This window comes from Xiphophorus maculatus, chromosome 19 (genome assembly GCF_002775205.1).
Source record: "Xiphophorus maculatus strain JP 163 A chromosome 19, X_maculatus-5.0-male, whole genome shotgun sequence".
NCBI classification, from domain to species: domain Eukaryota; kingdom Metazoa; phylum Chordata; class Actinopteri; order Cyprinodontiformes; family Poeciliidae; genus Xiphophorus; species Xiphophorus maculatus.
In genome coordinates, this window is record NC_036461.1 from 5,504,535 (window position 1) to 5,518,529 (window position 13,995).

The following is a 13,995-nucleotide window of genomic DNA, read 5'->3' on the forward strand; positions in this document are numbered from 1 at the left end:
CATAACTGTTCCTTAACCAAACCTTTTTACTGTTTTTGAACTATAACGTTTTAGGCTCTAATCTTGATCAGATTATTAAATTATAGACTGGAGTTGCCACTCATCCCATAAAATAGGGATTTGTTTGTTATAAGCAGAGATGTCCGGTGCCGCCGCTGCTTTGTAATGCCTTTAATCGGACCACTTTTTCGGTAACGAATAATCTAACGAGTTCGTATTTCAAATCCAGTAATCAGATTAAAGTTATTTATCCAAATCATTGCACATTAATATTTTCTTGTGTATTTATTTTTATTCCTTCTTTGCGTCTTTGGGAGAGACTCTGTGACAGTTAGCAGTGACAGAAACATGAACAGTGCATGGAGATGCGCATTTTGTTGCTGGAAAAACAGAAATATCGTCAAGCCCAACTGTTATTTGTGGCTTTTGTCTTGTTTTTATTTTCCATTAATACAGAAAACGAACCTCTAAACGTTACATCACTGACAGGCGGCGGTGTATATGTTTCCTAACTGTGGCTAAAGCTGCTGCTAGCTGGTTTACTCATGATCGGAAGCTGGTTCCTTTGAATACAGTTGGAGAATGGTAAATTGACAATGACTGATAACGGTTATCTAACACGTAAACACCGTTTTATAAAACACAGAAAGTGAACCTCTAAACGTTACAGCGCTGACAGAGAGTATATTTTTCCTAAATGTGGCTAAAGCTGCTGCTAGGTGGTTTACTCTCCGATCGGAGGCTGTTTATTTTATACACAGATAGAGAATGGTGAATTTACAATGATTAGTAACAGCTATCTAACACTTAAATGCTGTTATTATTAAACTTACCTTTTATTATATCCTTAAGATTATGAGAATGCGGGAAGTTTTCAGCTTGGTTCCCAAGGCAAAATCACACCGGAAGTAAAGATACCCAGTTTTGAGTTATGGCGGCCATTGTCTGACGTCACTGTGAAAAGGGTCTATTGGTGAACAACACAGAAAGGTTGCTGATTTAGGAAGAAAAGTGTCCTTGAGGACACATTTTAATGTCTCTAAAAGCTTCTCAAGTCCATACAAAATTCTGCTTTTGCAACTCATAACCTATTAGAAACCTTGACTGTGGAAGAGTGAAGACAAATGTGCCTTTCGGCGGCTAAAAATACCCAACAGCTTGTTTCTTGTTTGGCATTTGCTCTACCACCATGGCATTACAATGTTTGAAACAACCACTGTGCTGGACGGGTTGCCATGCGCGGTTCATCCAGAAGAAATGTACGGGTTGCCATGCGCGGTTCGTCCAGAAGAAATGTACGGGTTGCCATGCGCGGCTCGTCCAGAAGAAATGCCCGCTGCCGCAGCCCTGGCTCCTGTTTCCAGTCCCATCATCAGCTCATGACACAAACACAGAAGTGATGACGTCTTTCATCCTGAGCTGTTTATAACGCTGCAGCTTCAGGGTTCCTGCAGAGACGGGAGAAGTTTGGAGTTTGAGTTCAGTCTTTTTCCCAAGTGTGGATAAGTTGGATGAGCAAAAGAAAATAAGATTTTTGGAGAAATATTTGTTTTTCCAGACTTTTTACCCATCCCACTATCTAAATGTAGTATCCTTCCTTCCTTCCTTTCCTCTCTTGTTCCTCCCTTTTATCTTTTCCTTACCTCCTACCTAACTTCCTTTATTGTGTCCTTTCTTTATTTCCTTGCGTCCTTCATTGATGTTTTTCATGTTTTCTTTCATCTTTGTGTCCTACATCTTTCTTTCCTTCCTTATCTTCTACCTAACATCTTCTATTGTGTCCTTCCATACTTCCTTGCATCGTTTCTTGGTCATCCTTCCTTTCTTCTGTCCTTCTTCGTTTTCTATCTTGCATCCTTCATTGTGTCCTTTCTTTATTTTGTTGTGTCTTTCATGTTTTTCTTCCATTCTTGGGTCTTTAATTCTTCCTTCTTTGTCTTCTTTGCTTCCTTCTTTGCTCCCTTGTTTCCTAAGTTACTCTATCCTTTGTGTCCTTTTCTTATTTCCTTCATTGTTTTCCTTCCTTCCTTGTGTCCTTTCTTTTCTTCCATGCTAATGTCCTTCTCCCTTCCTTCCTTGTCTCCTAAGTAACTTCCTTGTGTCCTTTACTTCCTTGCACCTTTTATGGTTTTCTTTAATGATTTCTTTCCTTTTCTTCCACCCTTGTATCCTTCATTCTTCCTTCAATGTCTCCTTTCTTTAATTGTGTCTTTGTTTCCGTATTCAAAGCTTCTCCACTGTAGAAAGTAAATCCAAAGTGACTCTTTTGTGTTTTGTATTTTAAAATGAACATAAAAAGCTGAGTTTGGAAAACTCCTGAATTTCTACATGAAATATGTAGGAACCCGAGGGATTTAACTGGCTTTAAAATAAAGCCAGGCTGAAACGGCTTCAGGATTAAAAATGATTGAAATCATTTATCTTTGCACAGCATCAAACCATTTCATTAATACGAGTGCCTTTTAACATTTTCTGTGAGGGATTCAGTCAAAGTGGAACAGAAATGAGCTTCAGAGGTCTGCAGCCTCCTTAAAGGGGACCTATTATGCAAAATTCACATTTGGGTCGTTTTTATGCTTCATTTGGGTCTCCACTGCTTCTAAAAACAGCCCAAGCACAATAAAAACCCAATTTTTCTGACAAGAAGTTCATGTTTTTTGGTGTCTGAAAAGTGAGACATTTCAAAAAGTCACATTTTACAGGCATTACACCGTTACCTAGCAACTCGAGCAAAGTCAAGCCTGTTACCTAGCAACCCATGTGGAGCTCCAGCATGTTTGGTCAGCTGGTTTTACGGCTGTATCCGCTGCACAATGGCTGCTAGAAAGAAAAAAAAGTGCTTTGTTATTGATTTACCATCCAGAAACCACTTCCTGCATTCTTGTTGACTACGCAGAAGGTTCCACTTCTGCTTTTCAAAGATGTACGGTTGTATAATTGCCCATCTGTTGGCAGCCATTTTCATGTGCTAGTGTAAACATTGAGTTGGGGGCGTGGTCAGCAGCAGCTTATTTGGATTTGAAATGACAGAGACAATAATACAGCTCATTCTTACAGGAGCTCAAAATTGACTAAAATCTCATCATCTAAGAATGATTTTGTGCAGAAAATGTGACAGACATTTTTTGTTTTAACCCATCCTAACCTGTTGATGGAAGCAGGATAGGTGACCTTTAACTGAAGGAGCGCTGAGGCCATTTGTCCAACAGTTTTCCCAACAGGACCCGAGGTTCTTACATTAACACATTTCAGCCCTACAGCCAACTCATCACGTTTTCATGCCTTCCCGTCTTCAGGATGTCTGAGCAGACCTTTCAGTGAAAGTATCCTCAGTGCTTTAATGGTATAAACCAAAAATTATGAGCAAAAAGTCTTTATTTGTTGTTGTTTTTTTGTTTGTTTGTTTTTTTATCTTAGCTTGAATTATATGTTTGTTATCTGAAATTATGTGAATGTATTTTTCTAAATCTACGTACTGCAATAAAAGTTTATATTTATAAAAACGTAGAAAAGAAGAAGAAGAAGGCTGTTTTATTCCTGATGCGTATGTGATTTTACGATGACTGATAACAATATGGGATAATGGAGATTTTAGCGACACAGTAAGCCTGTAAGGAATGTGAGTTTACAACAGAAAGCACATGTCCTCCTGATATTTAAAAGTCCAGTGTTGCCAGATTGAAAGAACGGCGAGGGGGGAAGTAATCCAGCAAGCCTTCTGCAGCTTTCTGCAGACCTGTGGTGATGGTTTGCACATGCTCGACAACCTGGACTTCATTAGGCCTCCTTTTCTCATCTCAGCCTCTGTAATTCAAATAAACAGCAATGAGATTTCCAGAAGTAAAGCTCCATTTGGGTGGGAGGTCCAAAAACTTCCCTCAGCTCAGGCCAAACCAAAAGCTTTTCCCCCTGAAACGAAGGCCAAACCCCACATGTGAGCTGCTGTCACTCACTCAGCTCTTCCTGCAAATTTGGGGGAATTTACTGTAAATTTCCCTTTTCAACTCGTGTCCACACTGCAAAAACAGAAAATCTTACCAAATATTTTCTAGTGTAATCATCTCTCTACACTTGAAATAAGACAAAACTAACATACAAGTACATTTTCAACAAGATATGGGAGCTTGTTTAGAACCAATAATTACTTTTAAAATAATTTATTCAGTAATGTCTTGTACATAGGGTGCTGGTTTTTATTTTTTGTCTTTTTTGAACAATGCAAACAAAACTCCTCCCACACTGCAAAAACACAAAATCTGACCAAGTAGTTTTAGTCTAGCTTCTAGTGCAAATATCTTAACTTACAAGTAAAAATGGGAGCTTGTTTTAAGTCAACATTTCCTTATTATAGATGAAAAATTATTAGTTCCATTAGCAGATTATTTCACTTATAGCAAGACATTTTTTCCATGTTATAAAAGAAATAATTTGCCAGTGGAACTGGAAATTTTCATCAATATTAAGGAATTACTTAAAACAAGCTCCTATATCTTGCTAAAAAGTTTCCTTTAAGTTAGTTTTGTCTTATTTTAAGTGTACTGAAATATTTGCACTACTTTCAAATATCTAAAAGTACCAAAAGTAAGTAATATGCCTACTTTTGGTAAGTATATTACCAAAATATACTTGGTAATATTTTGTGTTTTTGCAGTGAATTTCTGAAGGAGAAAACTAAAAACCAAATGTAAAAGTAACATTCCAGCAATATATAATAACGATAAAAATTACTATTTCCACTGGTTGTTTATTTTATTTATAACATGGGAAAAATGTCTTTTTATAAGTTAAATAATATTTTTAAAGGATAGCCCTCAGCATCAGGAGATAAAGTGAAAAAGAAGTGGCCCAAGTAGAGAGCCCTGCTGTACACCCCTTGGTAAAACTTTCTGGATGCTTTTTTGGACATTAATCCTCAGAGGAATTTGTTTGCCCTTGCAGTGGAACTTGTACTTTCTTTTATCAATTTTAAAGAATTACTTACTTAAAACGACCTCCTATTTCTTACTGAAAAGTTACTCTGAATGTAGTTTTGTCTCATTTCATGTCTACTAATTTATTTGTAGACCTGGTGTGACCTGGGCAGAGAGACAAGACAGAGGCAGAAATTTTATTTCTTAATGTTCAGAAGTGTTTTTCTCTGTGGATTCGTGGGATAAGATCTAACGGCTGACCTAAATAAACAGAGGCTGCTTGTCTGTGCTCACCGTTGAGGTGCGGTGAAGGAGGGAGGGGGAAATGGCAGCAACTATAGCGGGAAACAGGGAGGGAGAGGCAGGCACCCAGGATAAAGTTACCTGTGCACAGGTGACCTCGTCGCCATGGGCAGTGGATTAGCTGATTGTTGGGTATCGGGTGACTCCTCCTGTAATATTGAAGAGGGTGAAAACAGCTTTGTTGGAGCCCAGAACAATATTCCCATTTGCAGCAGAGGCTCCACAGTCGGTGGCTCTCACGGGGAGGAGGCCAGAGGAAAAACTCCAAATTCAACCTTTTGTGTTCAGCAGAACAAAGATGAAAACCAGAAAAACCGGGATAATCCTATATCTTTGAATCAGTGGGTCATTTTGTCCACAATTTAAATTGAAAAACATAAAACCTGAGCTGTAAAAGAGAGGGAGCTCCTCCCAGAACTTTGGCCTTATTAAAAACACTGACCCCTGATCTTTCAGATGGTTTCAAAGCTGACATTTAATGCGGCGCAGCAGACTGCAAGCCACATGTAACATGACCTGGGGAGCAAGGTACTCCACCACTCTACGTCCCACTAATGAGAGGGCAAGGGGTCGGCGGGTACCAGCCGGCTGCAGACCCACCACTTTTAACCAACCTGGTTCTGCCAGAAACATCGTCTGTTTGCTCCGATACTCAGCGGCGGAATCAAATGTATTGTTTTAGAGGGAAAGTATTACACAAAATACACATTTTGTATGTTTTTATACTTCCATTTTGATTTCTACTGCTTATAAAAACAACCCAAGTGTTTACAAAAAAAAACCCATCCAGCTGTTTTTTTTGGCTGTAAGTAATTTTTTATCCTTTTTTGATGTCTGGAAAACGACCCATTTAAAGAAAAACTATTGTTGAGACACCATCTATAGTTAATACACAGTTACCTAGCAACCCCAGAACTCTAGAGGTTGCTAGGTACTTCCTATAGTTACCTAGCAACCCAAGCTGGGCTTTCGCACATTCGGTCAACCGTGATATGCGCTGTACAATGGCTGCTGGAAAACAATTTTTTTTGTTGTTGTTCATTTCCAATGTAACCACTTGTTACATTGTTGTTGGCTGTGCAGGAGGTTCTACGTCTGCTTTTCTAAGATCCACAGTTGTATAATTGCGCATCTGTTAGCAGCCATTTTGTGCCAGTGTAAACATGGAGTGAGGGGCGTGGCCAGAAGCCGCTTATTAGGATTTAAAGTTACAAGACGTAAGAAAACAGCTGCATAAACACAAAATCTTGTCTATTTTTGGTTCAATTTCTACCACAAATGTCTTAGTATACTTAAAATATGACTAAACTAACTTACAAGTGACCCTTTAACAATACATTTGAGCTAGTTTTAAGTAAATAATTCCTTAATATTGATTAAAAAGTTGTAGTTCCTCTGGTAGATTATTTCAGATAAAATGTAAAAATGTATTTTATAAGTCAAATAATCTACCAGAGGTAGATTAATAGAAGTAATAAGCAATTGTTTACTTACAACAAGCTTCTACATTTTCTTAAAAAGTTATTTTAGTTAGTTTTGTCTCATTTAATGTACAAAGATATTTCACTAAAAATCTAACCAAAGACTTTTGGTTAGATTTTGTGTTTTTGCAGTGAAAGAATGATTTTGTGTAAAATAAAATAAAAAATGTAACGGACATGTTTTGTGTGGATCCTAAACTGTTCACAGTAGGTCACCTCTAACTGTCGGACAGCAGTTGGGAGGTTTCCTGACTCAAGCGACTATCTGCTGTCGCCCGTCACTCAGCTGCAAGCATGCAACCAGCGCATGATTCACCGATTTGTCCTGGATGGCATGGGGCAGAAAGCATAACTCATGCGGACAGTTTTAAGCGTGCATGTGTGGAGGAGGAGGCAGCAGCTGTGAGGCAGCATCAGGGCCGTCAGAGGTGTTTCCCAAAGAGAAACCAGCAGGCTGTAACAGGAGCAGGAGCCCGGATGACCAGAGAGGATCACAGCTGCCGCACGACTCCTGAACCGCCAACAAGCCCGGAGAACGACTGTGTGACTGCGCAGCGCCCCCTCCCTGCCAGCGCCCACATCTCATTTCAGCCGCGTTTAAATCCTTCATTTTGTTTGTTTGTGTTTGTCCGCCTGCCTCGTTTGTTTATTTATCAGCCCCGCAGCCAGAAAACGGAGCCTCTTTAAAACAAATGTCCTCATCTGCACACCCGGGTGTGTTTATCGAGGCAGAGCTCTGTAAAAGCCGCCTCTTAATTGCATATTTGTGGAGGTGGGCCCTCTGAGGAAATGCGTAATGATTTTGATGGTGCAGGAAGGGGAGGGGGGTCTAACCCCAGCGCACTTGTACCAGGTCTAATTTTCCTACATGACAGGAAACTCTGTTAAGCTGATAATTGCAGCTCCAATTTCATTTAACTCACTCATGTCAACAGTTGTGTTTTGTTTTGATGGAAGGAGCTGCACCTTTTCCCTCTTCTCTGGATGTCTCCACTCCAGCATTTCTAGTTATTTTCCTTAGAAATAGCAAAAATGACGCGCTGTTTGCCAATTTTACTTAGGGAAATAAATGAGAGAAGACTTTTAATGGTAAGAAACTTGAGGACGGATGTTTGTTTTGAGTCTAACACTATCTGTATCTCATATAATTCATTCAAGTTGTGCTCCATTCATAAAAAAGAAGAAAAGTACGGTTTTTTTTCAGGGTGACACTTTTAAGAGCCGATTTCCTTTTTTTATTCATCTTTCACCATCTCCTTCTCTTTTTTCTCTTATTGCAAATTAAATAAATAAATAAATAGACTATCGCTACGATTTCAGTAAACTCTTAAATTTCTGCCCAGCTCAAACTTGTGAAAACCACTTTAGGATAAATGGTTGATTTACTCTTTTTTAATTTCATGATGAAAATGTTCTGACTTCCTAAAATCTGAACATCTAAGATTTCAGCAGCACAACAGCTGCCATTGTGCTCGTTTTTTAAAAGTTAATAAAGAGTCCAGAGAGAGAAGAGAGAGGCAGAAATGAATCCTTTCTGCATGTAAGCCTCTTTCCGAGAGCAGTTCCGAGTGATCGACTGCCCCGGGATTGCTTTACGTGTCCGGGTTGTGAGAAGGCAGCGCTGGCCGCCGCAGTGGAGGAGGCGGAGAGCCCACATCTTGAAATAATCTGGCCCCCCGGGCTGCGGGGGTTAAAGGAGGAGGCGCGGCGCAATGTGGTAGAGATATTAGAGAAACCCGAGAGGCGCCCATCAGACAGCTCATTTACTGAAGCACTGAGGTTTTACACAGCCGAGACGCAGCCGGAGCCCACTGCAGTCCACGCAACGTGTCCTGCGCAAACACACGCATTTCACACCTAGTTTTATGCACACAAAAAATCCCCTCATTGAAACAAAATTTTATATATATATATATATATATATACATATATATAATTTTGTTTCAATGAGGGGATTGAAACTCATATATATATATATATATATATATATATATATATATATATATATATATATATGAAAAGAAATCAAATGAAACACATGAATTTATTTAGTATTATTTCAAGAATTTTACAAAAGACGTATATATAAATTGTGTATCCATTATCACTTTACAGTAAGATGGCTAATAAATATTTCATAAATATTTGTATTAAATCACATGTAATCCCTTTATAAATCATTAATAACCGTTTATTATGCATTAATAAATGGAGCATTGATCAATATATTGAACGTGTATTGATGGTTTTGCTGATGGCGGTGGTTAAAATGTAAAGTTTCTCAATTGTTCACTGTGTGTTGCTTTAATTTTTTTATTGAGTGTTTTTATGATGTAAAGCCCATTGAAATGCTGAAATGTGCTGCACAAATACACTTGATTAATCGACTTAATTGATTAATTAATGGTGAGGAGGAGACCTGCGGTTTGTCTTTAGTGTTATACTAACTTTTATAAATGTAAATTTTAGGATATAATCTCCTTCTCACCCTTACTTAATGTATAATAGACACTAATGATTTATAAAGTGTTTATATAGACTAATTTATAACATTTATTATCAGCCATCTATAAATGGAGCCTTATTGTAAACTAGATTCATTCAGAAGTTTTATATATATAATTTCTCTACAAATTGTTAGAATAATTATTAACAAGCACAAGATTATCCATTATATGTCTTTTAACTCGTTTACACCTGAAAACTGCTTTACTCTATTCTATGAAATGAGTTTTAAAATATTTTGGAGAAGGATAAATAAAAATAAAAAAAAACCCTCAATAAAGCGCACAGTTATGCGGGATGAATGCAGAACGGGAGTTCTGTTTCAGACTTTTGGTGCAGATAAAGAAACGTGATCCGTGAGGCTCAAACCAACAACTGCACCACCAAGAACCAGTGTGGCTCAGAACTCATTTACTAATGGATTGGTTTAGTGTTTCAGCCCACAGAAAACACTGGAGCCAGTGTGGTGCCCGTCTAATCTCTGAAATATAAATGCGCACAGCAGGCGAAGGGGGAAAAGTCCTGCTGTGACGCAGAAATTCATTTATTTCTCCTGTTCTTCAGTTTTACACGCATTAGAAAAATTACATCAGCGCTTTACATCTCACTCTTTGTTTAAGTTCTTTACATATCCTGAATTTTCCCAAATGAAGATATTTACCCAATTTTTTTTGCCAAATCTCGCAGTTTTTAAACATGTGGTGTTTTATGCCAGCCTCTCACACTCACACATGCGCACACTCTCCCTTTAAGTGGCTGGTTTCCTTCTGGTGGTCTATGGCCCATAACTCCTTTGGCAGGTTGTATAGGTTGCTCATAAATAAGCGCGTAATGGACCCACCTATCATAGGAACTTATTAAGTTATACCACCTCATAAAATAAACAGCTCCTGCGATTAATCGAATAGGGAGGAAACAACAAAATGCTCAATTTGCTTGTGTTTGGTTTGGGCCACATTAAGCAGTAAACGGGTCAAAGCTACAAGTTCTGGAAGAAGTCAGTTCTCTTAAGTTGTTCATCTGCACCACATCATATATTCAACATTAATATAATCGATTATTTCTTCGCTTGTATCCCTATTCATAACTGTAGACGTCACAGATCCTTTCATGGTCTGTGCTGAGGGGAGTTTTTCACTCACCTCCGTGGCATGCATCATTATTTTTCAGAAGTTATAATCTAGAGTGTGTTTTTAAGAGCTGTGTAATAATTGATTTGTGTTTAGGTGCCGCTCTGCTCCCTCAGCTGCAGCAGCAGAGGGACTGTGGGGGCGGGAGGTGGGCTGCGCTCCTATTTCAGCCCCTGACGCACTGCCTCTGGGGAGGAAACGGAGCTGCAAACTCAGTCCTGCTCTGCTGTACAGGGTGCAGGGCAGAGGGAGAGCCAATCATCAAGACGCACAGGCTCCCTTTAAGCCTGACATATCTCCAACAGGAACAAATTGTCCCAACAATCAACATCCCAATCTGCTGCGCGCATCAGGGGTTGCGGAGGAGCGGATTGCCCGCACAGATCTGCGCAGCGTGGACGGGACTGCGGTGGATTTAAGAAGCTTCGGGACGATCTGAAATCGCTTTGGATTCCAGGGGTTTTCGGTGGAGGAGCTTATCATGTCGATATTACCGTCCTTCGGGTTTACGCAGGAGCAAGTGGCGTGCGTCTGCGAGGTGCTGCAGCAAGGAGGAAACCTGGAGAGGCTCGGCCGCTTCCTGTGGTCTCTGCCCGCCTGCGATCACCTCCACAAGAACGAGAGCGTCCTGAAAGCCAAGGCGGTGGTGGCGTTTCACCGCGGGAACTTTAGAGAGCTTTACAAAATCCTGGAGAGCCACCAGTTCTCTCCGCACAACCACCCGAAGCTGCAGCAGCTCTGGCTCAAGGCGCACTACGTGGAGGCGGAGAAGCTGCGCGGCCGGCCGCTCGGAGCCGTAGGGAAGTACCGGGTCCGGAGGAAATTCCCGCTGCCGCGCACGATCTGGGACGGCGAGGAGACCAGCTACTGCTTCAAGGAGAAGTCCAGGGGAGTCCTGCGGGAGTGGTACACGCACAACCCGTACCCGTCCCCGAGGGAAAAGAGGGAGCTGGCAGAGGCCACGGGACTGACCACCACGCAGGTCAGCAACTGGTTCAAAAACAGACGGCAGAGGGACAGAGCCGCCGAGGCCAAGGAGAGGTGCGTTCAGCTGCCACGGAGCACAAAACTGCTCTCACATTTCAAAAACGTAAAAAAACAAAAGACAAATTCATGCTGTAGTTCAAAGCACTTAAACATGGAAGATTAACTCTAATACGGTTTTCTTCTGATAGCATTTTGAAGACAGCGCCTCTTATTACCGGAATTATACAACAAACACCTGAGATTTCATAGAAATGTTTCCAATTTCTTTCAAAAGTAACTTCAGCTTTCAGTGTCTGGAAGTTATTCTGACTTAGCATCAACATAAAGGACAAAACACGATAAAAAAAAAAAGAGGTGAAATGGGGCTTTTTATATAGAGTTAGCGAAGTATTGGTCATCATTTTATTTTTTTACATTTTTATTTCAGATTAATTAAAAACAGGACAGGTCATGTGATTGTGGGAATGAAGCTGAGTAAATATTATTATTATGTCAGCTGAGACGCTTCAGATGTTTGTTTAGATCTAAAGTGACTTTAGAAATATAACTTTTTTAATGTGAAAAAGGTTTATTTTGTTTATTTTTATTATTTGTATACCACTTCATAAATTGAACAGCTCCTGCGATTAATCGAATAGGGAGGAAACAACAAAATGATCAATTTGCCAAATGAAATAATAATTATAATAATAATAATAAGAATAAATTTGTTTTTGACGTGGATTAGTAATAAAAATCAGTGTGGATTTTTTTTTTTTAAAGAAAGGTTTGTTGAACATTAAATAGTAAAAAAAAAAAAGTCTTTCTTTTCAAATAAATGAGCATTTTTCTGCCTTTTTTTGTTGTTGTAATTTCCAGAGAGAACAGCGAGAATAGCAACGCAGGCGGCAACAAACAGAACCAGCTGTCCCCTCTGGACGGAGGAAAGTCTCTCATGTCCAGCTCGGAGGACGAGTTTTCTCCGCCCCAGAGCCCCGACCAGAACTCTGCGCTTTTGCTCCAGGGCAACATGAGCCACCCCGGGGCCTCCGCTTACCCCATGTCCGGGCTGGGGGCCCCACAGCCGGTGCACGGCATGCACGGACACCCGCACCAGCTGCAGGACTCCTTGTTGGGACCTCTAACCTCCAGTCTTGTGGATTTGGGCTCTTAAAGAACCCGCCATGATAAAACCAGAAAAACCAAAACAACCGAAGAGGAAGAACTGACGCGTGGATCAGATTGAAGACATGTATGAAAAAAATAACACTATAGTAGCCTACCTTATAATATAGACTGACTGTCTGTCGTTAAATTTTGGTTAGAGCAAAACTCCTTAATGCGCTTATTCTTCATCCGCTGAATGGATGTTTTATTTTTTGTTTTTCCTGAAAACTCCCTCTTAACTCAAGAAACACTTAACAGGATCAACCACCTGCTTAATTTATGATATTTTGTTAAAACAACAAAAACAATTATAGCAACTTCTTGCGATGGAAACTAGGAGGAGTCGTTTTCATTAGAGCCATGGTAATTAGTTTCCAATAAAACAAAATTAATGCATCTGTCTCCGTGTTATTTGTGCATTTAGTATGGATTGAGAAAGATAAAAACAGTATTTAAAAAAAAAAAAGAATTCAGCAAAAATTGGAATTATTTTTCTGGACGGAGTTTATTGGTTATTTAATGAACAAATCATGAAGGACGTGGATTCAGATTCAAACAAAAGGGAGTCAACATCAGCAGCTGCCTGTCGCTGTGTACACAGGAACCAGCTCGCTTCTTTTTTCACTGAAAACCCAGCCTGCTTCATAACGCATGTTTGGCTACAGGAGCGCTTTTTTTTTTTTTTGCTTTTTTTTTTTGTCCGTCTCTCGTCATTTTCCGCTGCGGATCATTGGCTTTTTGTTGCCATGTTTTCCTTTCCTCTCTCACAGAGTTTATTCTGTCGGTTCCGGGGCCATGGGAAAGAGCCACTCCGACACTTTACAGGAACATACAAGCAAACAAAACATAATAATAATAATAATAATAATAATAATAATAATAATAATAATAATAATAATAATAATACTTCCAGCTCTGCAGCTCCCCACCCCACAGCCTGCTCTCCTCCCTGCTCATGTCAGGGTAAATTGTTTTGAGCAGAGAGCACCGAGGATTTCCTGAGTATAATCTGAAACAGTCGCCGCCTGCCTCACTGCCTGATTGCAAAGATTGCATGCAGAGGGGCTGCAGCACCCACCGCTGCAGCAGAGGGGGCCTCGGGCTGTTTTCTGCATCCCGGAGGCCTCACTCTCTTCCAGGCTTTTCCTCTGCTGCTGTCGCTGCTCCCGCAGAATCGCAGCAGCTTTTTGCTTCGCTGCGTCCATCAGAAAGTCGTTGATTTCATTTGTGTCTTTCTGTAAGTGTAAAATCTCTTATGATGTTTAAATGCTGCAGACGCAGCAACACAAACTCAGATTAGATGGTTTTAAACTCAGATTGTTTTCATGTAAAATATTTCAAAACAAAACAGATGCACCATAAGACTTGTGATTCTTGCAACAAAACAAACATTTAAGCCACAAGGAGGACGGTGACGGAAAATAAATACTTAATATTTGACGTGCAGAAATTTTTATTTTATATAATTTACAAAATTTTCTGGTCAAACCCACATTTAGCATGTTTTCCACCATAATTTCCATTACAAATTTT

The 13,995-nt window shown here is 39.9% G+C and overlaps 1 protein-coding gene across 1 annotated transcript; it reads left to right on the forward strand.

Moving 5' to 3' along the window:
• Window positions 1-10,513: 10,513 nt before the first annotated feature.
• On the forward strand, window positions 10,514-12,858 carry six1 (SIX homeobox 1). The gene is made up of 2 exons (XM_005801100.2): window positions 10,514-11,370; window positions 12,175-12,858. Exons 1-2 carry the CDS (start codon window positions 10,811-10,813, stop codon window positions 12,467-12,469), a joined length of 855 nt encoding a protein of 284 aa, XP_005801157.1. The 5' UTR covers window positions 10,514-10,810; the 3' UTR covers window positions 12,470-12,858.
• The last annotated feature ends 1,137 nt before the right edge of the window (window positions 12,859-13,995 follow it).